The following is a 27,901-nucleotide window of genomic DNA, read 5'->3' as shown; positions in this document are numbered from 1 at the left end:
CAACCAAGTAGAGATCTTTTGCCCATTATTGAAATATAGCTTTTTTTCTATACAAGGATTTGATATTTAGATGAGCCCGATCAACCGGAATCCAGATTGGCAATCCAATCCCAATTCTTGAAACCTTACGATAACAAAAATAACTCCAGTGAGACAAACATTAGTAATTATTCTCAAATAAATAGATTGACAGAGAAGCCCTTGATTGAAATCAAATTCTATTAAAGATTGAGAATTATAGTCAAACAATGACTGGCGGTAAAGCATACAACTATGACTAGGTATACTAGCTGGATGGAGATTATTATTAATAAACTTCCACCTATGCAAGCAACAATTTACCTTCTTGCACAGGAAATTTACTGGATCCCTTTTGGACCCAAAGCATTTGAACTTGAGGGTAAAGATCATAAAGAAAATGAAATACAAGATGGACATGGACACCTTCCCATACATAATGCAACAGTTAAGGATCACCGAAAGTCGAAAAAATATAGTTGATTACTGCTCTATTTGACGAAGAATGGTAGCTGGATGGAAAAAAATGGCAGAATAAATACCAAACTCACCTAACGAACCAAAACTTGAACCAGGATGCTTGTGCAATAGACTCCACAGATTTCAATTTGTATCTTTTGGTTTGGTCTTCTGCTTCTTGGAATCCAATGTAGCTAACCCCGTGCCTAATCCAATTGGAGCCCCATCTTGTTGGACTGCAATGGAGCCATTTCCTACAGCATCTCCCTCGCCATTTTCCTTGGGGCTATCAACCTCTGGCTTTGGCTCTTCTGATTGTCCACTGTTTGGAACTTCAGGGGTCATCCCTGAATTGATTATGTTGAGGAGTTGTGTAAGTGGTGGTAAAGCTTGTACAGGGACACCATGTGGACGCACAAGGAGACCCCTAGCTGCAGCTTTCTTCCTCACCTCTGCAGCTGCGCGGGCAGCCCGCTCATCAACTCCCCTTCCTCGAGGAAGGTTCTCACCAATAATTGCTGCACTAAGGGATTTATTGACTGATGCACCAGCATTTCCAGACCCTGCAGTGGTAGCAGACTGGAATGCCTGTATGAGGTCAGGATGGGCCTGTCATGGAAAATATTACGGAGGATATCCTGGATCAATACCAAGATAGAAAGAGACGTCCACAAAACAAAATAATATCATTTGGATAAGTTGAAAACTTTTTCCTGGATCTTATAAGCAGAGCTCATCTACAAATATCTAGCCATCCCTTCCCCCCCCCCCCCCTTCCCCTCTAAAAAAATAAAAAATAAAATTCCCGTAAAAGCAGAAGGCAAAACACCTTCAGATAAGAATGCATTGACGGATAGAGTTAATATAAGTTCTTATGCTTGTGGGAAATCTTTATGGGTTTACATTAATGAGGTTTAACAAGGGAAAAATTAAACCTAATATTTCCATTAAATGGTTCCAGAAATACCTTTAAGATATCAAGAGCCTTCTGAGCAGAGGCAGCATTCACTGCTTGCCCTTTCTGTTTCTGCGCATTAACCTACCAGAAGAAAGCTCCATCAGATTAGAGTTTAAAAACATTTGAGGGAAAATATGAAGCCCAAGCACTTCAGTTCCAGCACTCATTACCACAACCAGCATTTACCTGAAGTTCACGCATTTTAAAGGTTTTTATCCAGTTCTGTGAGTCACGTGTCCTTGAATCTTCCTCCCCTAGTTGCTTAACAAGTATATCGTATGTCTTTTTTTCATGCTGTCACACCAAAGGGTTGTTTCCGCAAAAAAAAAATATCATTTTTCTGGCTTCATAAATAAATCCCACCTGATACACCACCAAATACAGTAACAAGGACATGATACATGCCTGGAGTGAGAGTTTGTAGGCACCCATACAGTTGAATGCAATGGCAAGAGCATGGTAGCATACAGCAGTTTGAATGTGTTCCTCGCCTAGAAGCCGCTCATTCTTTTTTAAAGCTTCTTGCAAATAACGAAGAGCTATATTCATCTTTCCAATGTCCTGGTACATCATTGCAACATTTATGAAGGTAGCAGCAACATCGGGATGGTCTGGGCCACAGGATAAACTTAGCAAGAGCAATGTTCGGGACATGTGCCTCAGAGCAAGCTCCGTTTGGTTGAGGCCATGGTAGAAAAGAGCCATGTTGCCATAGCTGCAATCAGGCAATCATGGATAAAGTAAGCCACTGAGCAATCAAAAAAGGAGCAGAAGAAAATGGTAATCAGTTGAGTGCCTGTGAGCTGTATCAGGGTGATCCAAACCAAGGCAACGCTCATTAATGATAAGCTCTTTATGCTGCTGCATGATTGCTCCTGCCATGTCTCCAGCATGATAAAGAACCATTGCAAGGTACCTGAAAATTTAAACATAAAACATCATGACCAACTTTTTCATGTAGATCTTTCAACACCCTTTACGTTTGATTAAACCCTCAAAGGCCATGGTATCAGAATAATACCAGGAGCCTCCATTCTCTCCCCCTACACATCCCTCCTTTTGCATGTTCTTTAAACACACTCTCAAATTACCAATTAGACAACATTTCAGATTGGTCAATTTTACTCCCATTCAGGGTTTAATAACCCAGAATCAGGATCCAGATTGGAATCGGCCAAAATCGGTCTGGCAAACCCTAGAATCGGCCTGTAGATGATCTACCCTACTGATTCAGTTGGGATCGGTTCGATCCCTCTCCCATCCCTTTTCTAATATGTCCATGCATTCAACACCCCAGCCCCCACATTATTTTGTACTCCAATGAAACTCCAAAGTCCAAACATTTGGAGTTTTAGAAATTTAGCACAGGCAGTTCAATTCTTTGCCGTACTCCTAGTTCATTACATGGTTCAGTCATTACGATTTCATCACACGGTTCAGTCATTACGATATCATCACATGGTTCAGTCATAAAGTTACAGCCTAACTAGTTTCCCAGTCCTTACTTCATAACACTTTTGCAATTTTAATGTTTCACATGGCAAAATACAGACTTGTTAGTTAAATATTAAATTACTGTAACAATATGAAATTCATTGTTTTCAATAGTTAAATATGTGTAATCATGATTGAAGAATTTTATAGTCAGGTTTCCCCAGTGTCTCCATGACGAGAATACAGATTCTAAAGTATCAAGACACAGGAATCATGAGAAATTCATTGTTTTTCCATAGTTGATTATGTATAAATACCAAGCATAAACTGCAGCAATTATCTTGAGCTTATTTCTGGAATATCTATCTGAAAAAGAACATTTATGATTTATACACCGTAGATGTCATTCACAAAGATCGCAAATTGAGATTAAGGAGGAAAGAGCTGGCTGAGGAAATGACTATTACCGACAGCAGTTAGCCACCTCTCGATGCATGGGACCAGTAACCTGCAACCAATAATTAAGCAAACATCAAAACTCAAAATCAAGGGCAAGAAAAATAATAAACACATTGAAAAATCCAATAGTGTACATAAATGGAAAAGATCATACTTGCTGAAGTATAGAAAAAGCTTCAGAAAATAATGCGAAAGCTTCGGTAAGCAGTCCCTGGAAAACAATAAAAATGAAACTGCTTAGGGAGAGAATTTGTATTTTTCTTCTAATTATTTGATAAAAGAAATATATAACACATGCAGTTCAAATATCATATACGTTTAGGCTTGAATAATGTGAAGCAGATTGCATACCTCAGCCAATCGGATCTTTCCTGTTTCCACAAGATCCCTGGCTTCTGAACATACTGGAACTGAATGCTTTACTACAGGTTGGAGATTCAAGATATCTGATACTTGAAAGGGTGTTGCTGAATCAAGATCATATTTGCGAGCTGCAATTGTTATGCCTACCTGTTTAGGAAGATCAAGTTCAAGTTCAATACAGAACATAATACAGCACCACAGCTAAACATAATAACAGTGAGGCTACTACCATTTCAAGACAGCTCCTCACAATCTCAATCATTTATAACATTGTCTATAAAAAATGAAAAACTAATACTCAAGGAACATAAGCCCAAATATTCAACTTAGTTGGCAGAATACGAGGGAATAAACTTCATACCAACAGAAATACTTCTATAAGTTTGGACATGTCTCTTTCTTTTGGAAAAAAAAACTCAAAACCGGCTCATTGGTAAACCAATGGACTGCCAAAGGACTTTCTTAACTTACTTACAACGACTATTCAACCAATGAATTTCTTAAATTTTTAACCAAAAGTTCATTGACAAATCAGGATGCCCATGACAAGAAACTAATGATATAATGTCCATATACTTCTATAAACTGCAGTTCTTTGGAGAATCCAAACACTTCAACTATTTTCTTTTAAGATACATCAAACCATATACATCACTCTTACAAGCTTGACCGGGTCTCTTTTGGTATTCATAAAGTAAGGAATCCATGGCATTGTTAAAATGTTAAACAAAAATAGAGACTGAAGTATATTCATGAGAATTTGTTACTTGAATCATGTAAAGAATTGAAGATATACATGTTTACTCCCTCCAGCCCCTCAACTATCTTTCTAAGATCACATGAGATTAAATCCTTGAGAAACGAGCAGTGAGATATGAACTTCACTCATGATACAAATTTAGTGGAGAGCATCTTTCATTGTGTATTAATGCAGGGCAGCTTCTAGAAGATCTAATTTTACCTCCTCATAAGAGAAGTAGGAGCTCTTCACCAATCTCTTATTCACCATGGAGTAGGAGCTCTTCACCTTATCTCTTATTCATCATGGAGTCAATACAAGAGAGAAGCAAGTGTACCAAATAATTAACCTATTTGGGCTGTGAGAATTTCCCTTTTTTTCTGTTATTCAGAATCATAATTCAAGTTAGAAGGCTGGCCCAGTTGTCAAAATAGCCCGGCCGTCCCTTATGAGGCAAATATAAACTATGATGCCTGTTATAATCTTTTTGACAACAGACATGCATTAAAACCCTAGCCTTGTCACAACCCTAACCTGAATAATCCAACATGCATTAAACCCTAGCCTGTCACATCCCTAAACTGAATAATCCAGCATACAGAATCACTTGTACCATCTCATAAAATTTGAACTCTCTATAACATCCCCTCTTAGTAGGCTATGAAGCAAATGAAGCATTGCCTTGCAGCCTAAATCAGTGTGACAAATACATAGCATTCATAGATGGCCTTTCCAACATAACTGCAGAAGTTAGCATCAAGGTACATAATTTTATCTATAGATTGCGAGATTAGCATCAAGCTACATAATATTACGTATAGAATGGTAGACACAATATAGCTTTTAATGCATCTGCAATTAGTCAGGAAATAGGTAACAGTTTGAAACCAATGCTGGCACATAAACACCATATTTAAGATGGAAATATATCAAGATAGCAGAATACCCAAATAACTTTCGTTTTTTTGGGGGGTGTGGAGGGGAAAATCAATGTCAAAGATCAAGTGTTCACTTCATTACATATTGGTAGAAGTATCATCAGATGACAGTTGACAGCCTGCTGACATGAGGAAATTAAACTCACCTTTTGGCACAGATTGCGAAAAACTGAGACTTTTTTCACGCGCAATCTTGCATCCTCTGGCAATTCAAACTACATGAATGAAATTTTTATTAAAAGACAGCATAAAGTATGAATAGATAATTCGGACAATGATTCCATCGTGCTTGATGATACCTGATATTTAAATTTTGCAAAATCCACAATATCAGTCCATAGACCATCTGAGTTAATATGCAAATATGGTGATTGATTTTTCCTCGCATATGCTGCACTTTTCAACCTTGCATGCCCTTTAGAAGACTTGCTCGAAGCTTGCTGGCTTGCTTGGTCCTAATATAGTTATAGCCAGAGGTTAACCGCTAGGACAATTTTAAATTAGGGAAGAGGGGATGGGAACAAGGACAATTTTAAATTAGGGAGAAGGGGAGGGGAACAATGACCAATACATAGACAGCACAACCTTTGCACTAATCATCATATGACAATGTATTTATCATTTCACAAATTAGAAAAATATGCTACAAACATCACCAATTCTTTCCATAAAAAACAGTGGTAAACAAATTCAGAACTTGTTTTCCTTACATTATGTAGGATTGAAGTTTTTCTAGAGCTAAATGTTCCAAGAGTAGCTTTTTTCCCACATCCAATCATGAATCTACCTGGCCCTTCCTAAGAGGGCCTACGCAGTATTATATATATATATAGTCATTCCGGAAGTAGGAGCAGACCAAGTCATGTAAGAGTACCAGACCGGTGCTTGTAAGTCTGACCATTCCAGGGTCGATAGAGTCTACGAACGATGAGCACCAAGTGAGAGTTCACAAATTAAAAAAAAATAATTGCTGACCGAGACCATACGTGACTCTACGAAATAAATATCTCTATGCTGCTTTTACCACTTCAGCTCTACTTCATAGCCTGCCTTTGTATCTGCTATGAGTGAATTTATATATATAGAGAGAGAGAGAGAGTCTACGAACGGTGAGCACCAAGTGAGAGTTCACGAATTAAAAAAAAATAAATTTGCTGAACGAGACTATAAGTGAGTCTACAAAATAAATATCTCTATGCTGCTTTTACCACTTTAGCTCTACTTCATAGCCTGCCTTTGTATCTGCTATGGGTGAATCTATATATATTACATTGATCAAGGAAACAAGCAACTAAAACGGAAAAGCTGCTCAGAACAACATGACACTCAATTTGTAATCATGCAGTTAAATTCATACGATGTCAAAAAAAAAAGAGAGAGAAATGGGATAACAATTCAAAACTACCTATAATCACAAATATGGAACGACTAAATAAAACAAGGTAACATCAGATATTTGTCTCACATACCTTCTTTTGAGTTCTGGATTGCATACTGTTAGCACTACCTTTTGTCCCCCCAGATTGACAGTTTCCAAAGAAACAATTTAAGAAATGTGAGATTGCCGATCCAAGATCTTGATCTTGAGATTCCCGCAAAATATCCTGCAAAACCATGAAATAGACACAAACTTATCAGTCACCTATCATTACAACAAACATGAAATTATGGTTTTGCTCTCTCCATTTAGGGTGAAAGTCTCAAAATCATACTTTGTTCCAATGTACTCATAAAGTTCAAGAGTTCAGAAAAGATAAACTCTGTTCTTTCTTCGTCAACGATAAAATTTCAATGACATAAATACGCATGTTTATACAGTTCACTGTGCCTCGACCAAGATTATTTTTGACAGGTGCAAGGTGACTTCATTAGCGAGAAACAAAAGATTTTTTTGGGGGGGGATGAATACAGAAACCAAAAAAAAAACAAAATATTAAAATATAAAATTTGTTAGATGACGAGCTGTGCAGAATATATCGCCAAAAAAAAAATAGAAATGCTAAAGCCTTGAGTAACAGAAATGCAAGAAATTAAAATATGGCAAATAATGGAGACTATTAAAAATGCTCATGGAACTCAACTCCAGTGCTAGGCGAGCATTTTCCTCCACCCATTCCCAAATATCAAAGTCAGCTTCATTCACAAGTGTATGTAGTCAGAAAAATGTATATGCTTGTAGCCAAGCAATCTGACACAGCAATAGATTCAAATGCAGCTTCAAAGAAGACAAGCAATGTTGCGCACACGGTCAAGTTCGGCTGGGTAACCTGAACCAAAACTGATCCAACAGGAGGTTTCGCTTGGGTTGGATGGCCTGAATGTACTTCAGGTTGGTCCTGGATTTAGGCCTCTGGTAATCCACCCTTCATCCAGTCTCTTCTATGCATACAAACACTAGTGTGTTTATTTATGCAATTGAGCCCTCCCAAGCCTCGGCCAAGGCAGCAGGCCAACTTACCTTGGGATGGGCAATAGCTAACTGGAGAACTGCAACCCCCCCCCCCGGCTGGCCCCCATCCAAACCCCCCCCCCCCAAAAAGTCACAGCCCTAGCAGTAGCTTATAAACTAAGTGTGAGAGAAAGAGAGGGGTAGCTTCCATACTATAAGATCCGCATAGAAGAAAGAAGAAAGAAGAGAATCGTCTGGTATCCAGCATCAGAAACCAGAATGCAGGTTCACTCTCTCTGCTGCCACCAAGGGGGTGTTTAGCATGTCCACATAATGGAGAGGGTTGGGCCAAAAGGAAGGAATATCAAAGACTGACTCAGCTGCAACTCATGCATCAGGTACAAAGTGCTTCATTGTTGAAGTAGCATGCATAAAGCAGCAGGATCAATGTCACCAGAGGCTAGTACAAAATTGCTAGCAGACATCTAGGCAGTGTACCAAGTATAGATATGCATCGGTCATATCAGGCCGATACACATCGTGTTACAGGTTATGGAGACTATACAATCCGATAGGCCACATTTCTTCTTTTTTTTGTCTGCCTTGGACAATACGACCCAAGACTGAGATACACAGCTTAAGACACAAGCAAAGCCGCCACCGGCCCTTAAACACCGCCACAGCAACCATAGCAGCGCCAACGGCAGTTGAATGGACAGAAGAAAGGAAGAATATTGCAAAAGGTTTCCTTTTTTTTCATATGCATAACAACATTTATGTTTTGTTACTTCAAAAGTCAAATAAACAAGTAACTGTAAAAATTCAAGCCAATACATCACTATCTGCTAAAAAAATAAAAAAAATAAAAAAGAACATAAGATGTAAAAGTAGGTCAGGCTGATCACCTTGACAATATGTTTTGCAGACCTAACAATGATCTCACCAACACAGAGATCCCATATATGTGGTAAATGTTTGGTCATATTAGACACCTGGAACAAGATACAATAATGAGAGGAAGACAAGAAATCTTTTATAGATTATATTATATTATCACCAAATATATTTTTATAGTATTAAGTGTGAGAAAAAGAGAACATTCCAATGAGAAATAGATTATCTACAGACACCATCTTCAGATATGCTTACCTTTCCAATATACCGGACATTAATTCCATGAGCATGGAGTGCTTCTGTCAAAGTCTGGCCATCCATGGGTGAAACCTCAAGCGTGCAAAGATCTTGCACAAACTTAGGTAGCACAACATCTGTAAGATACAAACCAACCTTCCTCACATTCTCTTCATCTGCAGCTGTCTCCTGATGAACAGAGAGGCGAAATATAAGAATAAAGTAAGACTCACTAAGGACCTAGAGAAAAGTTGTGAAGACTCACCTCTTGACTTCCAGCCAACTTAAACTCAGTGAAAACATTAGGATTTAAAAGTACTTCTTCACATAATGCACCACTCTCAGCAGGTGAAGAATTGCTTTCTTTGGCATCCTTAATATTCTCTTCACCTTTTGTACTCTATGGAAAAAAATACACAAGCAACTTAATTTAAGAGCAAACAGTGGAGTACAAAGCCACTACCTGATTCATTACATGAGTGAGATGACGCACAAGATCGTGTGTCAAACATTATAACAAAAGCAAGAACAAAGACATTCACACAATTGAATAATAACATCGCAATGATAAAAAGAATAATAAAGTATTGGAGAAAAAGCTAAGAGCATTTCTGACTAGAAATAGATCAAAACTATATACCAGGTACATCACACTACTATGTCAACAAGTATTCTACCACACCTGTAACTGAGCCTAATGCAGAAACATTCAGGAAATTGGAACGCCCTTCTCATACAGAATTATACACAGGAGATTTACACTCAGCAACTTCTTTCCGGACCTCACCCTTGTTGAAGTTTCACTAAAACATTCGCAAAGGCATCTTCTGTCTTTACTGTAACAAGGAACCCTATGATTTTATCAAAATGCATGGACAGAGAGGGGATCTACTGCTATGGTCATCCCGTGTAACTGGGAATGGTTCAGACCATCTAATAGACCAGAATAACCAATATGGTTCTATTAAAATCCATAGTCGGAGCCTTATGTCATGTTCATCCTTTGGAACGGGAATTCCTCACACCACCTATGAGACCACAACAAGGAGGACCACAAATACATTGAACCACCTTTTTCCGATTTGTGCATTTGAAGGACCATAGCAAGGGCCACATGCCTGAGGGATGATGAGGAGCAATTACAGAGCAAAATGGCAACAAAACGAAAGTACTAGTGATAACGAATAAGAGATCATGTGAAACTAAAAAAAGCTGAAGTTTTTAAATATATACTGTAAGTGTTGTGCATGTGAAAAGCTGAATGAGAAAAACATGTACCTTAAACATAATAAGGTCACTCAACGTTATACGCAAGAATACATGCAGTCACCCACACAACAAATACGAGTGATTACGAGGCACGATGAGAAAAGATGGTTTAGGATACAAGATGTTTAAATAATCCACTAAAAATCTTGATGGAATTAGAAAGCAGTACAATAGAAAATAGACAAAAAATGCATCAACTATAAATCACCATGGCAAGTCAGAAACAACTAGGGATGACAATGTGGTGAGTTCAGAAAGGGATTCACCAAACCCTACTCCAAGCCTATCCTAATTTCTCAAAACCAAGACCCACCACAACCCATCAGGGTGCACCAAATGAGAATCCATTCCCCACCAATTCTGGAAAATAAAAAACCCACCCCCTGGCCCACACTGCTTCACTCTATCCTAACTTTTACATGATCTTTTATTTACTGTTTCCTGAAGCCTTTGAAAGGAGCTGCAAAGACATCATTAGATTAATATAAAATGTTAATGAAGTCCCTGTCCCCTTTCTCTCTCCAGCCTCTTCATTGATAATGCACTTCTTTGAAAAAGAAGTTAATTCCGTCCTCAACTAACTCAGAGTATATTGATATCTTAATTGCTTTAATCGTTTATTAGGGATCTTCTATAATATCACGACGGTGAGCCTCCTCCTTCATAAAAGATTGCTTACATTACATTGACATAGGACAACACATAATACTTAGGTGCAAGTACACCCTGGTAGGAGGGAATAAAACCCAACCCCATCCTAAACTTGCAACGCATTATGGGTACCAAACCTGGTACTGATACCCTAAGTTAACAATAGCAATATTCAGGATCAGAGTTCAGGTTGATCCCAATCAATACTGATGGGAATCAATCTGAATTGGCTTATCCTAGTGACTCATATATACATTCATAGATCCATATACACATGGAGCAATCCAGACAAGGATTGGCTGATCCTTAAATCCTTGGAGTCAACATAACATAGAATCACATTTACACCGAATTTGGCCAACTCGGTATTAGTCAATCTCGGCATCTAGTGGAATGAATTGATCAGATCCGCGACGAGGTCTAGTGCCTCATAAAAAGATGATCTACCTTCCAAGGCCTGAATTTCTAGCAGATCACCACCCATGAAGGGGCAAACTTGAGACCAAAAACGAGGGATTTGTTCTCAAACTAATGCCAAAAGAACACAGATTCCTCCAGAACATCCACAAAAAATGATAAATAAAAAAGAAACTGAAAGTTCAAAACAAAATGAACAGTAACAGTTCAACATTTATCTTTTTATTTTATTACCACAAATAAGAAAAATTATGATGCCAGTGGCAAGATATCAGTAGTTTACTTTCTCTGATAACGGATATCATAATCATATCATAAACAGAATCTTCACCTGAGGGTTTGAAGCTGCTGCATCTGCGTCTGTGCTTACCTCCAAACCACCATTAATAGCAGGAGAATCACTGTCTGCAGGGATCTGAACCTGAAAGTCTGAAGCTGCTGCATCTGCCTTATTGCTCACCTCAACACCACCATTCACAGCTGGAGAATCAGTGGTTGCAGGGGACTCACCATCAGTTGTAGATCTACCTTTCGACTTCTCTGCAGCTTCAGCCTTGCTTAGATTAAGCCATGCTAAAATTAGAAAGGGAACATAAGAATCTGGTCTCGAATATTATTAACATGTGAATAAATCTCAAATCACCTGGCAAAAGGCAGCAACAAGTTCGGGTCTCAACACACAAAATCGAGATCCAGGCCCAGTGTAATTTGCATCCCGAGGCGTTACTCTCATCAGGTCCAAAAGGTAATGCCTGCAAAAAAAAAATGTTTCGATCAGTTGGGGGGGAAGGGAAGAGGAGTAAGAATAGCTAGTCAAGAATAACATATTTTAACTTACAAGGTAAGAATGACGTTGATGATGGTTCAACTAAATAGCATGAAACATCGGATCATGCACAGAGTCGGTCTTTAACAATTTACATTGAAGCACTGCTTAAAACCTTCATTAGGTATTATATATAGGTTAGGTGGGAAAATATCTGAAGAAGAGGGTACTTCAAGAGGTTTTACTTTCATGAAACTGTTCATCTTCTAAAATGTAACTCTATAATTGTTAGTTTGTAACACGTACTCTAGGCCACGACTATGAGGGTATTTTCTTTTCCAATCTTGCCGGAATATATGGGAATTACAAAATATTAGGAATTCTGATGATTGATAATTAATTAAATCCTCATAGCTATATTATGTGCCTACGATAGTTCTTTATTGGTTGATAAGAGCGTGCAGCTGCAGGAAATTTTTAGCTACCAGGCTACCAGCAGGGTGAACTTCAAATATGAATGAAAATCCATCAATGGCAGGTTGTCGTCACATAAATGCAGGAATTAACTCAATGTATCTTGTTTTTAAATTTCTTTCACAGGGCATAAGTCAGGCTATAATACAGCCGGAAACCCTACCAGCTATGTTGGTTTATCTGCCACATGGATGTGTCTATTGGCACTCAAATTAAGCAGAAATGCTGTACACATATCATCTAATCACAGGACGAGATTCAGCCCTTACGACTGCCATGCATCAATATAATGCTGTGAAAATTGTTTGAGAAGTTAATTATATTTGGATGACAGGATCCATTGAAAAACAAGAGAACTATACATGGTAGCCATATGACTGAGATAGACCACTAAATTTGACACTGGCATATCCATTCACCACCCATCCACAGTCAAAATGACCAAATCATTAGTCCACAACACATAGCAGAATAGGAAACACAGCCAGAATGTCACGGTAGTGACATTTAAACATCCCAACATTTTGAATTTTAATATTTAAATGCACTCTATTAAGTAAGTTGTGACAAAATAAAATAATAAAAACACAACCCAAAAAAGATTCCAAGCATAACCAGCAATTCACTAAACTCAGCTAAGCTTTTTCCCAAGTCCCAACTGAATTTTGCTCCACAATTCAACTCTATTTAAGGTCATGTTAGTTGTCAAGCTTACGATATTCATGTTAACCAGCAGCATATCATAAATGAACTGCATGAAATATCATATGAAAAACAAAATAGGTGAAATTGGTGATACCTGTCATCACTACCAACAATTCCCTTGCACTCCACAGGAGCAGCTAGTTTGACAACATTTCCAGATCCATCAAGAACCGAATGTTCCTTTAAATGAAGGCGTTTAGCAGCTTCTAGTACCTAAAGAAGTATAAAATTAAACATTATAACAAGGAAAACAGTACCTAAGGAAGTATAAAAGTTAAAAACGATACCTAAGGAAGCATAAAATTACATTACAACAAGGAAAACACATAAGGAATAGTATAAGAAGAAAAGTTTTATGATTATTGCAAACACATCAAGTTCCATACTAAAGAAACATTAAATTTAGATAACAATCCCCAGTTCAATCAGAAGTATATCCATCAAAAAGGAGTGGGGGGAGGAGACTGTAATAAGCTTGCAAAATTCAGCTTATGAGAAATAATGCATCCTTACCTCGATATGGATGCATTCATATAACTGACCATATAATGACACAAACGAGGTAAACTTGGCAGTATTATGACAAGTCATAACTTCAGCCACTCCTAGATGTTTGTTTATGCTCACATTATTTCAACCAACTTGGCAGTATTGTGCCTAATTTCGAATCTTGTACGGGTCCATCTCAACTATAAGATCCATCATGTATTTGACTTTTCGCACTTGTAATTTCAACCATCAAAATATTGAAATTTATAGCTCAACAAAAAAGTGGTCTTTAATTGGCCACAGGGCTTAATGCTTTTATGCTGAAACATTCAACATGAGTAGAAGGTGAGTAGGTGACGTAGGCTACATGTGGAGTTGTGGACCTTCTGCCCAGATGCCAAAAATACCAAAGATGTATTCCAGCTGACTAGATAAGATGGGCCAAGCTGTGACCTAGCACGCCAGTTTGGTTAACCAATTTCCCCCCGCCCTTGACGCAACTTTTAGTATTATCCCAATAGGAAAAGGATGCATGCAAGAATGGAGAGGAAGAAAATATACAAGAAATGGATAAAAGTACTAAAAAAAAGGAACACTTCATGTGCAGGTTAAAAGCCCAATCATTAACTGATGCAGAATTTTAATAAAGAAGAGAATACGGGCCCATTGTTTTGGGCTTGGTTTAGTTTTTTGGGTCCAACTGAACCCATGGTTCATGTTTGGTTTAAGTTAGGCTTACTTTGAGTGCCCAATGGATTGTATGGGACACGGGATTAAATATTTTGGGTTTACAATTGTAATGGACTCATTCCATAAGCCTATTAGGGATTTAAGTCATATATGGGATTAAGTAGTTAATTTATATTTTGTACTGTTTTCTCTATGTGGGACATTGCTTGACCTGCGGCTCTAAAGTCTAGATCCTTGCTGGTTATTTATTGCAATCCTACCCATCAGCTAATTAGATGACCACCATTAACATATTAACCATACACCACGTGGTAAACATAAATAATTGAACAGCAACTTGATGTCATCTGAGAATCCAAACGAGTTGAGTAAAAGAAATTAGCACCACAAACAGTGTGTAAAGATGATTGTCTAGTAGTTAACACACCATTCATGGACTGCATGTATTTGATCCCAAACTTATGAGAGTGCAGGATATGTTGTAAAGAAATGAATAATGTCACTTTATTCACCTTTCAACAACCTTGGATGGTTACTACTTTCTTTTAAACCCTGCCCCCCACCCCCCAAAAAAAGCAACATATATAAATGAACTTCCTATAACACAAAAGGAGCAGGAGAGTTTTGGAATACAATAAAAGGAAAAAAAAACACAAACGATGATTAAAAAAAAAAAATTCCAAATGTGTCCTCACCTTGGAATGAAATGCTTCATTCCAGCAAATTTTCTTTCCATTGTCAACAGAACCATATAGAAGGGAATCCGACTTATCTCCCTGCAGGATGCCAGGTATAATACTCTGCACAAAATATATATAACAAATATGCATAAGAATAGAATATAAATATGACAAGAAGTACAAGGGGGAAAAAGAAAAGAAAAGAAAAGCTAGGGCATGAAGTTAACAAGGGTTATGAATATAATTGGAAGAAAAGATTTTTTGTGGGCTCATATCAAGTGTAGATTTTGGTATCTGTCATTGTGAGGGGAATCCCAAACCCATCAGAGATTCCCAGAGGAGGAGACAGAAGAGGGGAAATTTGGAAGATACCAAGCCTCCATTACAACTTAAGTTTATTATATTGCAATGCCGCGGCACCTTCCACTTTATCTTCATCTGCATTATCTACCTCTTCAAAATCCAAAGGGCTGTAAACCTCCCCCACTCGAGCCTCTCTCTTTCTAATCACAGCCCAAATTATACATACAACCACCATCAAACCAATCATATATGAATCAAAACATCAATGAGGATGCTAGGAACTTCTCCAGAGGATTTTCCTTTTTCTCTTTTAAGGAAAATATGTAGACAAAAGAGAGGGCAGGCCTTGGTGCATCGGTTAAGGTTGCTCCATTGTGACCTAAATGACACGGGTTCAAATCTGAAAACAGCCGCTCTGCGAAAGCAGGGGGTAAGGCTGCGTACATTATGACCCTCTCCAGATCCCACAGTGGTGGGAGCCTCGTGCACTGGGTACACCCTTTTTTTTATGTAGACAAAAGAAGGCTTGGCAACGTGCCAAAACCAAAAAAAGAAAGGGTCAAGAAACACATTGAAGAACTCAAAATTTAAAAAATAATACTAATAAGAAGGATAAGAATAATAATAACAATAGCAATAAAAGAAAATTTGAACCTGTGCTACTACTCTATGACCCCTGTAATCAATTATGGCCATAGCAAGATTGTACAGTCCAGGAACATTAGCTTCTTGGTATGCCTTGGTGCCTCTCAGATCATTATTTGCAGAAGCATAGGTTGCTTGCTCACTGTCAGCCAGCTGAGTGTCGGCAGATACATCAGGAGAAACATCTATGACATCATGCACCTCTGAATTTGAGCCATCTGATCTGTCTGAATTAGAAATACCACCAACACCAAGGGACACATCACTGGAAGCCTTTTCAGGAGAATCCAGTGAAGAGCCCGTGCTGTCAATGCTAACTTTAACATTTGATGAATGATTTTTTGACAATTGCCCAACGTCCGCGTCTACAGCAAAACTGAAGAATATATTGTTGTGCACATACCTACAATAAACACAAGACTAGACATCTTAATTCAAAGTGCTAAGGGTTCCTCAGGATTTGTAAGTAAAAAAAGCGTCAACAACAATGATGTGATCATGCTGAGCAAGAAACCAAATATATGGCATGCAACATGAAGATGAGATACATTACGACTATAAAGAACCAAAGGAGGTTAAAGTGAAAACTCTCTTTTCCTGGTAACTCTGAAATTATCAGTGACAAGTATTGTTGTTAAAAACAAAATGATTCCTGGACCGCCTGGGCCCATGCTGGCAGTACAGTTGACTGTCTGTGCCATGACATGGCAATCAATTAATAATAAACCTTGAGGAAATAACTCTGTGAGAAGTGAATACATTAATGAAAAGAAAATCATACGTATATATATTAGAGATTAACAGACAAAAGGAAGGCCTTTAATAATAACTACACCTACAAACATACATATGTACAATGATAATCCACTTTTTCTTTCAACATAAAAATTGTGTACTCCATTTAACAACAAACCATTTGAACACAAAGCAGCCTAACATTAAAGCCTCCTTCAAACCGCCTATGAAAACAATTACATAGTTTTCAAGCAGGAAAAACATAAAAAATCAAGTGATCCACAACTGCTATTCATAAAGATTATCCACACACTCAATTTACCAATTTTAGACATGTACCCTATATCTTATCATCATATCTTCTAGTTTTATTGTCTGCCCCAACATTAACCAAACAAAGGCCACAAAGCAAGAACAAGACATTTCAAATATCTAAGTATCTAACTCGAAATTTCAATGAAATATAAAAGAATCTGGCACGAAGCATTTGAAGCATCTAATTAGCACATCTAACCCATCAAGATCCCTATTTTCCAAGTATCCCTGCTATTCAACCCACTAGGCATTCTCACTCTTTGGAAATAGTCTCTTCACCCTAATGATGCACTGCATCACTTCCAATTGATGGTCTGGCTAACCGATGGCTAGGGAAACCTTATTTTAGGCCATGGATGGGTTCTATAGGCCTTTGGCTATTTGTTTATGGGGTTGATTTTGTAACAGGGCTTATATAAGCCTACAAGTGGGGGTGAATTCAGTACATGAGAGTAGTAATTAAGTTTGAGTTTGCGCTAGATTGGGAAACTTATTGATGCAGATCCATCACCAAATAGGGCTTGTTTCATTAGAAATAAGTCTAGCGTTGGGTTACATACATGTTGGGCCTTTGATCCCATGGGTTTCTAATGTAATAAGCCACTTTTCTGGGCCTAAAATAGGGTTACATAGGTTGCATACGGGATTAGCCCAATACTTAGTATTTATTGTGTGTTTTTAATTGAGCCGGTTTAAATTGGTTGCATCCAATTGGTTCAATTGGTCTAATTTAAGTGAAGTGATCCTATTGGCTAAGAGGTTCTTATATCCTATTGGCTACTGGGGAATCTTCTTTATTTTAAGTAGTTTAAGTTGTTTTAAGTCATTAGGACTCTATTTTGAGTCTATTTGAGTTTCCTAGTCAGTTTAAGTTGCCTAATAGGTTAGGGATAAGGTTAGGCCATTCCTTTTTAGTGTCTAAGTCTATTTTTTGAGTCTTCTATATAAGTTTGTAAGGGAGGCCAGCATTGTAGACGAATTTGATTAATAAAAATTAGCTTTATGCTTGCTGCCTTTGTTGCTGCCTTTGCTCCATCGTGAGTGTGCCTTGTGAGTAATATCAAGGTTGCCTTGTGAGTAATATCAAGGTTGAAGGGATTGGTGGATCTCCAATCGACTCCTTGCATTGTGAAGATCGGGAGGGTTGCTACTTATCTCCTTGCATTGTGAAGATCGGGAGACCCCATTGTTCATCTTCAAAGTTGTTGCCATTGAAGACCTGTAACAAGTAAGAAATTCTGCAACTATTCTTGTTCCTTCTAGAAGGTCACATACAAGGTGATTTTCGTGAGAATTCTGCCCAGCCAAATCTAACCATTAGAATCTGCTAAAAATTTGATCAAGTCTTTCTCAAACCCTATGAGAGACTCGACTTAAATTTCAGCACCATCCACCCAGCCGATTGTCTGAAATTACAGTTTTACCCCTCTCTCCTACTTCTACTAGGAAACCTCCATAACTCCAAATCTGTCCATCAGTTTCAAACCAAACTTTCAGCATACATCCCTTACATCATTGTTGACACTCCATCCAAGTTTCAGCCCCAAACTCCCACTTTATCCTCTCCATTCCTTCACTCCATTAAAACCCAAAACCTGCAACACAATTCTATCCAGAACTGCAGAATTTTAAAACCTTCCCAAATCCTATTATTTTTATACCATATTGACCCCCTAGACCTGCCCATTAATACCCTATAAACCCCTTTCCCAATATCCAACCCTAACCCTAGGAATTGACCAAAATCCTAGTGCTGTCCATTCGAACCAGCAACCCCTTTTGTTATTTGATCCTGTTGTTTGGCTCCTAGTAGGCCTCCTACCTATCTAGGACTACATTACTTATTAGTTAGATAAAGTTATGTTTTGATTCTATTAAGTTATAGTGAGAGTAAATATGAGTCATTTCATTAGACAGTTTATGAATTTCAAAACGCCCCCATCAATTGGACATGATTTGAGTAAAGAATTTTGAGTGTTCTTGAAGAGTTTAGGAGCCATTGAGCTGTGCATATGGGATTGGTATTCCAGATCTGTTTTCTTCCTTCTCCTACTTCTAGTTCTGTTCATCTCCGTGACCAGGTTTGATTGTTCATATCTGTTCTTTTATTCTCAAATTATGATATTTTCTTCTAGCCCCTCTACTTTCTTCTCTGATTTATGCTAATTCTCTTATCTCTATATATCGATTTCTAGTTCTAGCTATATAACTGTGAAACTGTATTTCTTCTCGCAAATATGAGTTTCCATGATCAATCAAAGTACTTCTAGATCTGCATATGAGATCTGATCATTGATTTCTGGCTTATTTTCTTAGTCTTGCTTTAGCTTGGAAAATATGCAGCCTGGAATACTACGCCCTGACCTGCTTTTCAAGAATTTTACGTCGAATGCTCAATCAGAGTTAATCCAGATCTAATCGTTGGATAATGAGATATTGAATTTTTCTTGCTTTCAGTCAATTATTTCTGTAACCTGAATCTATCGACTTCTATGGTGACTTGGTTGTTGTTCTTTCTTCTAGATTCCTTTCTAGAACCCAGAACTGCATCACTAAACCTTCTTCAGTTTTCACAAAAATCAGCTTATAATGCAGCTGTGGGGCTTCCAAGAAATGCCCAACAATAAGGTAGAAACAAAGAATTTACAGGATTCAACACCTAAAAAGTTTGAAGAGAGGTTTTCAGCCAACTAACCAACCTCTTTTATCTGGGTTCAGGAGCAACAAAATCCCACATCCACATATTTAAAACATATTGGGGGAAGAGAGGTGAAGGGTAGGGAGGGAGATAACATAAAATTACCAGCACTCTAATAATACTGATAAACCGAAAGTCAACGAAGTGCCATGTAATTCAATTAGGTGATGTTAGACACAGCAAATTTAATTATCTCATGCTTTAACCATTTTACAACAAACAAAATAATTAAAAAAAAAGGGGTTGCTTTGGAACTTTTTCATCCACAACTCACATGTGAAAACACTCTGGATCAGTTGGATTAATTGGTGGTATGCATCTGTTAATGACTCCAATTGCACCGCTAATTGCTGCATCTACAAAGTCTGAAGTCACCTTATAAAGCGCCCTATCACGCAAAATTCTGCAACAAGATCTTATCCATGATTAGAACAACCAAATTGCCAATAATTGATGGAGGCTTGTTATAGTAATTATAATTTTCAAATGAAAAATAACAATTGAAATTCGATCCTAAAAATCAGAAAAATGAGTAACATAAAGGATGACCAAGATACACCTTTCCTGAGGAGTTGAATGAGGAAATTCCCGACAAGACTGCAATTCCTCATTCCAGTCTCTCTGCATGCCTATTAGCTCACTGCCAAAAGTTAGATTCAGAGCATCCTCCGCTCTGGCTGCATCACGTTTATGATCTGCCAATGAAAGAAGCATAAAAGTTCATCCAAAACAGACAGGAAAGTAAATGACATCAAGTTAATCTCGATAGCTCCATGAATGAAATATCAACCAATAGGCACTTCGTTTTTTATCAGAAAAAAACAAATCAAGCAACTTCAACATTCTGATACGTTCACAAATTCCTTATTTGTAGCAGTTATTTAACATGTATTAGGTTCCTTATTAATAGTAGTTATTTCATAGTGATTACCGTATGAGGTGGTTACTTATCTGTAGGGAGTGAGTTTTACGGTTATCTAGTAGTAAACACGTAGTGGGGGTAGTTTTAACCACGTGTAATTACTATATATATTAAATAAGTAATGGAATTGAAGATATGAAGAGAATTGGATTCCTAAAATTACTCCGTTGAGTAGCAAAGGACAGCTTCCTATGTAAAGCCACGAGGTCCGGCTTCCTCCATAAAGCTGAATACCTCATTTTTATTTCTTGTTTTTCCACTCTATTTTATCTTTTCCCTATTGTCTCTCCCCTCATCTTCCGTGTGCCTAACATTTGGTATCAGAGCTCAGGCACAGCACCCATCGGTGGATTCCCTACATTTTCTCTTTTGACAAACAAGGTCATGGCTTCATCAATTAAGCCAAGAGAATACCATATGGGAGGATCTAGATGCCTTGATGATTCAATTTCCAACAAGTGGTCTTGAGGACAAGACCAAATTCAAGGAGGATGGAGATGATACGTGCACAAATTCCTTATTTGTAGCAGTTATTTAGTATGTATTAGGTTCTTACCAAAAACATAAAAAATTTAGTATGTATTAGGTTCCTTATTAATAGTAGTTATTTAATAGTGATTACCCATATGAGGTGGTTACTTATATGTAGGGAGAGAGTTGTACGGTTATCTAGTAGTTAACACATAGTGGGAGTAGTTTTAACTACTTGTAATTGCTATATATATTAGATAAGTAATGGAATGGAAGCATGGAACTAAATCTCGGGCGAAACCCGAGACAATTCGGTTCAGCAGCTAACCGAGACGAAACCTTGGGGGAGTTTAAAAAATACCAAGTTTCGACTAGTTTCAACAATATTTTTGAAATTTAGACCAGTTTCGACCAGCCCATCACATGTCAAGTTTTAGCCATAAAATACCAAGTTTCAACCAAATTTTGGTTTCTGGCTGGTGGAAACCTAGATTGGCACTGAAATCTTTATCCTTGAATGGAACATATGAAGTGATTTGGATTCCTAAAATTACTCTGTTGAGTAGCGAGGCATGGATTCCTATGTAAAGCCAGGTCCAGCTTCCTCGATATATCCAAGTACCTTATTTTTATTTCTTGTTTCTCCACCCTATTTTATCTTTCCCAATTGTCTCTCCCTCATCTTCCCGGTGCCTAACATTTGGTATCAGAGCTCAAGCACGGCACCCACTAGTGGATTCCCTACATTTTCTCTTTTGAGAAACAAGGTCATGGCTTCATCAATTAAGCCAAGAGAATACCATATGGGAGGATCTAGATGCCCTGATAATTCAATTTCCAACAAGTGGTCTTGAGGACAAGACCAAATTCAAGGAGGATGGAGATGATATGTGCAAATTCCTTATTTGAGAAGTTATTTAGTATGTATTAGGTTCCTTATTAATAGTAGTTATTTAATAGTGATTACCCATATGAGGTGGTTACTTATACGTAGGGAGAAAGTTGTACGATTATCTAGTAGTTAACACATAGCGGGAGTAGTTTTAACTACTTGTAATTGCTATTTATATTAGATAAGTAATGGAATGGAAGATATGAAGACACTTTGATTCCTAAAATTACTCTGCTGAGTAGCGAGGCATGGCTTCTTGTGTAAGCCACGAGGTCTGGTTTCCTCATTAAAGCCACATACCTTATGTTTATTTCTTGTTTCTCCACCCTATTTTATCTTCCCCTACTGTCTCCCTCATCTTTTGTGTCCCTAACACATTCCCATGGAACAAAATTAACACTCGCACAAAAAAGTTTCTCGATCATCGAGACATGACAAGAGTAATCTCAACCAGGAAGATTGAATATCTTGCAATGAACATATTGAGACAAAGACAATAATCCCATGGAGTGAGGAAGCTAAAACAAACAACATTAATTTATGAGAAGGGGTTCTTAGTTCCTAAATTAATAAATGTCGACCCCATTTAGTAGGGGCAAGGCTATGTTGTTGTTGGTTCTTAGTTCTTAAATGGTTTTAACATATTTCAAATGATCATAATAGAAATTTGCTACATTCTATTATTAAGAAAATCTTTCCAATCAGTAATGAGCATTCCAATCTCATCATACAGTTTGAAGACAGCATGTTAGATGAAATATTTTTCAAGTTACAGTTTCTGATATACATGCTATATACTCACACAAGTTATAAAGAGCAGAGAGCTAGGTGCTCAAGGTAAGCACAACATACTCTCAACCCTAAGAGCCATGTGCAACGAATACAATTTTTTTTTGGTAAAGGAATACAATTACTTATCATGGACCAAGACAAGGCTGGAGCCTAGACAACAACCAAACCATTAAACTCAGGCTAGATATATTCTTATTATCACAAATGGATATTTAGGGCTATTTGAGGATAGAAGCACATCTAATGTCCTTAGAAAGGTTAATTAGCTAATATCATTTCAATGCATTGAAGAAAAAGTTGAAATCTACACCTACAAATGCCCATACAAGCGATAGAAGTTTTTTACAGGCAAAGATACCTCATGTATTTTCACCATAGTTCAACAACTTGGTGAAATTTCGGATATTTTGGTACACAATGTTTCGACCCGAAATCCGAAATTTTGGTCATTTCGTTTCAGAATCTCGCTCATTTCAATCTAAAAAATGCACTATTTCGTCAAAATTTTGGTTATTTAGGTCGTTTTGTTTTGCTATTCTGCTCATTTCAATCATTTCGACTTTTTGAACCCCGAAATGGCCAACCAAAACTCAGAAAAAAATACAATGTTTTGGCATTGGAATTTCAGAAACTCTGAAATTTCGGTCCGGCCGAAATGGCCCTCTCCAAGACAGGATTTCAAAATATGATTTTCACAGGGGCAATGATGAAAAATAAAGTACGGCCAGATAAACGGTTGAGTCACAGCAGAATACCACTTTACTTTATAATGCTACAGAATATCCAATTTACTTATGTAGTGCACAAAACAAATGAAATAGAGCTCTGCACAAGTACCCATTGTCTTGCCAGATCATGTACCCACCCCCAATATCAAGTGTCAAAGAAAACCCTACTAGTCTGGAACAAAAAAGACAAAGATAAAAATAAGAAAGACATAGAACACCCCATTGCAATTCTAACCATTGGATAGAAAAGAAACCATGTGGATAATATTGATGATGATGATGATCAAATCTATGTTTTGGTAAGTAAAAGTTAGTGGGTCGCTCTATGCACCTCAATAAGCAAAAGACATGACCTGATTTCACAAAATCCAAGTTCACATACTATTCAATTAGAACACAGCATGACCAACTCTGCAGTTTTGGACATCTATATGAAGCATTCAGTTCTTTTTTCAGTGGAGGAAAGCACAAGAAGATATCAAATCCAACTCTAATACTAAAAACATAACTTCAGAGAACAAGACCCACCGATGATTTGGATCTAACTCAACTTTAGTGTCAAAGGAGACAATATTATGCTTAAGTAATACATCCTTGTTCCAGAAAGGAATCAAAAGAGAATTAACTTCAGAAAGGACCATGTTTCCACAAACCCAAAGATGATGGCTCCGTAAAGAAAAGAAAAAATTTCTACTGTATCTATTAAGAATTGGAAGTTACCAGGAACTGGATACTCTTCTAGCCATGAATTTGGAGGCAACAGAGACTGAACATTTTCAAAAGGGTGTGCAGAAGCTTTCCGCTCCAAAAGTTCACGAAAAGCTGCAAAAAAAAAAAAGATTAATCTGGAGGTTAATTGATGACTGTAACATTTAGTTAAAAACAATACTTCAGAACCAGAACAAATAATGATGCAACAAAGTACTATTACCTTTTTTAAATTTAGAACTAATCTTTTGCAGGAGGCCAATAAGGGTGGTTGCTTCAGATGAAGTTTTAGCTGGTCTTGGATCCAGGGTATTTCCTGTGCTTGAGTTCACATAAAATGTCCTTGTCGTTCCTGTGATACAAACTTTCTGTCCCTCCAAAGTTACCACATCCAGGTAGATTAGATCTCCAAGAAGCCTAGATATAACATACACACAGATGCCAAACATGAACTGGAGTAAGTGCTCCACTAAGGAACAAAATCTCAAAATTCAACTCATTTACATCATAAGCATATCATATAAGTAAGGATCACATGGGAAAGAAAAGAAAAAATCAAATAGGGATCAGGAAAAGATCTATATGAACATAGGAAAGGAGCAAAGATATTTACCTCCTATAACTTGGGGGAGGATTGAAAGAAGAAAACACAATACTCTCCACACATTTGATCTCCTTCGAGGAGGATGATAGCAAATTACCAAGCGAACCAGTAACATCCTCCATGAAACCCAAGCCATCAAGCTCTGGGACTACGATTTTTGCCGAATCTGGAGTTCAAAGTTCAGAATAAAGAAACATGTTAACAAGAGAGATGAAAGTGATGGGAAAATATTCATATAAATATGACATGACCCACGCACCCGAAAGCTACAATAACAAGAAGAGGAAGGAAATAGATTACAAAAAACAGGAACCCAAGCATACAGAACCTGCAGTTGTGTTTTGCGTTGTCTCATGCTGTAATGCAAGAGATGTTGATAGTGAGGAATGAAGTGTAGAGAGAGAAAGCAATTCTCTGGCACGGTGCACATGAGCCCGTATAGATCTATCATCATACAACCCTGTGGCACATGGATCCATATTAGGGGCCAAATTTACTTAAGAGTTACCTCCATTACAATAAATCAAACAACAACAATAAAGAAAAAGGTTGAAGTTGAAATAGCTTCAACATACCAGCAACCATCTCCAAGGAGCAGCCTCCCATAGTAATGTCAGCAACTTCAGAAATTTCATTGTAATCTTCTAGATGATGAACTGAGCCATCCTTTGTGTGCAGCATCAAATCATAGCAAGTAAAGAAACAAGTCTCTGGTGCATCAAGAAGGAACTGCCTCAAATCCATTACAGAATCACCTGGATTTAACTGCATATACAGAACCGATATCAACAGCATCATTAAGAGTGGCTTCATCCCTTAAGAGTAAGGAATAAGAAGGTCCTTCTAAAGCTTGAGCCTATTCAATTCAAGATAATGATCAAAGATGTATAGGAACAAAACAGACGGATCAAGATAGTTTCACAAGACAGCAACATTAAGAGCCATAAAATAAGGATGAGGATACCAAGGAAACTCATTTCAAGAATTATTGAGCTTCCACTTGTTATTTATACTCTTCATTCTTATTAATAATGTAGCAAATTATAATACTGTGAGCTAAAGTAACATAGTTCCAACCCATGGTAGTAGAAACAACTATTAGTCAATAAATCACTTTAGGTAGCCAAGAAATCTAGATGATAAAAGAAAGATCTAAATCTTGGATTTGCGGCCTCCATGTTCTGCTACCAACCACTAAGAGAAATTAAAGGCCATTTTAATAATGGCAGTGTCCTGAATTGAATTAACTCACCTGAAGCTCAAGCTTTTCACCAGATTGTGTTTTGACTGAAACGGGATAGAGATGAAGGTCACCTGTTACCCATAAATAAAATAACACAACAAAAAGGAGAAGGAAGAAAAGCAGTCAAATCATCTATTTTAAAAAAAAAAAAGAGCTTTTACCTAACAAAAGATTCATACTGTCAAAAAAAATATCAGCAATGTAATGCTTCTATAAGACAATATCAAAAAATTGATGAACTTTAACGTTGGTTTTGAAAGCTTAAGTAGTTTTGAAAGACAAAAAAACTGTTGAAAACATACAAGGGAAGTCAATAAACTGCAATCTATATTTGGATATTTGTTAAAAGAAAAGTTACATGGTCATCAATTAGCACAAATTTATCAAAAATACAAGGTGATTAATAAGTAAAAAAAGTTAATCATCCTCAATTGTCAAAAAGTAACAAACGGTAAAAGAGAAATACAAATGTCCACTAAATAACCCACAGGAGAATGAATAAGTGCACAGGTTTGTTAATTAATTTTTTACTATTTTTCAGTGGATCCATTATAAAGCTGGCAATGTGTGCCACAGCCATCTCTTTTAGGTTTTACTCTTAACAGTTCCTTCAAGCCCCAAATTATTTAATTACTTAAAAAGTAATGCATCCCCACCACATCACTTTGAAAAACATCATCCAGTTCCCAAAATAAATGAATACAGACACACACATGAAGGTGAACACAACTCAAAATCCACTTTGTGCTAAAAACACGAAGTACAATATGGCTCAGTTCTCAAAAGCTTTCCTTTATAGAACACCCAAAATCTTTCTCTGTTTCTTCCTTTGTTTTCTATTTTTAACCCCAATATATATTTCACTATCAAGTATATGGTAAAGTCACTATCAGAGCGTGGGGAAAAAACATGTGGTACAGGCTGTAAATTTTCTTTATGGCTTTGAGAGTATATGTACATGTTTATCAGGATTAGTTTTCTATCTAAAGAGGGTATAAATGTAAGAGTATGAATTGAAGCCACATAAATGTATAAGAAAAAAAATTCACAATCTGGGATAACTGAGTAATTACCTTCTCCCTGTTTTGAAGGGTTAGCTGTTGATGTGGCATTTGTTGCATCCAACTTCGTATCCACTGACTCTTCCTTTGAAGAAACTCCATTGGCATCAGCCTTGGAAGAGTCTAAAGTGCTTGAGTTATCTTTCAATGGAGCATCAGATGGAACCGCTGCTTCCAAAGAACTCGCAGAGTTCGCAGACCCTTTTCTGTTTCTCGCTTTGTTAGATTTCCCCGCCATTTCCGCTGCTCTAATTTAAAAAGGAAAATCGAGTTATGTTCGTTTCAGAAACATAAATCCAACCCTAAGACCTCTATTAATGCCTCTTAATATGTGGTAGTGAAAGGGGAGAGGGAAGAAAAAGAAGAAAGAAGAAAGAAGAAGGAACAAAACAAAGAGTAAACAAGAAAGGAAAATGATGAACATTCTAAAAACTACTACCGATGCTTCAAGGGTATATAGCGGAAAAATTACACTTCTCTCAAGGCCCCACCTATATTAACTGGAATAGGTGAGATTGTACCCTATTTTGTGAGAAATAAGATAAAATAACATTAGACAAATGATTGGAAGGAAAAACCAAAAAATCCAGAAACTGAAAATATTGCAAGCATTGAGCATGCTAAGAACTCCAATAATCTTGATCGAAACGGGAAGCCCATTTCACCACCAAATGAGAAATTCAGAAAACAACGATATGGTTTAAAAAAAATGTTGTCAATAACCTGGAGTTCATGCCCCCTCATTAGCATTATCT

At 37.3% G+C, this 27,901-nt stretch overlaps 1 protein-coding gene across 2 annotated transcripts; it reads right to left on the bottom strand.

Annotated features, from left to right (window-relative positions):
- Positions 1-206: 206 nt before the first annotated feature.
- On the bottom strand, positions 207-27,394 carry LOC122642105 (clustered mitochondria protein). 2 transcript variants are annotated; one of them, XM_043835520.1, is made up of 28 exons: positions 27,159-27,394; positions 26,095-26,156; positions 25,418-25,607; positions 25,171-25,302; positions 24,852-25,008; positions 24,462-24,655; positions 24,251-24,352; positions 20,285-20,420; positions 20,000-20,128; positions 15,987-16,380; positions 15,045-15,149; positions 13,265-13,383; positions 11,869-11,977; positions 11,557-11,778; positions 9,154-9,288; positions 8,907-9,077; positions 8,663-8,749; positions 6,838-6,972; positions 5,668-5,823; positions 5,515-5,583; positions 3,680-3,838; positions 3,483-3,539; positions 3,337-3,377; positions 2,232-2,351; positions 1,841-2,150; positions 1,622-1,729; positions 1,445-1,516; positions 207-1,086 (listed from the first exon to the last, which is right to left on the bottom strand). In XM_043835520.1, the coding sequence occupies exons 1-28, from the start codon at positions 27,382-27,384 to the stop codon at positions 622-624; spliced, it is 4,362 nt and encodes a 1,453-aa protein (XP_043691455.1). In that variant the 5' UTR covers positions 27,385-27,394; the 3' UTR covers positions 207-621. The 2 variants fall into 2 exon arrangements, with proteins under 2 accessions (XP_043691455.1, XP_043691456.1); XM_043835521.1 differs by having other exon boundaries at positions 207-1,065.
- Between the last annotated feature and the right edge of the window lie 507 nt (positions 27,395-27,901).

Source organism: Telopea speciosissima, chromosome 10 (genome assembly GCF_018873765.1).
Source record: "Telopea speciosissima isolate NSW1024214 ecotype Mountain lineage chromosome 10, Tspe_v1, whole genome shotgun sequence".
In the NCBI taxonomy this organism is placed as follows: domain Eukaryota; kingdom Viridiplantae; phylum Streptophyta; class Magnoliopsida; order Proteales; family Proteaceae; genus Telopea; species Telopea speciosissima.
This window is presented reverse-complemented; position numbering and strand designations above follow the sequence as displayed.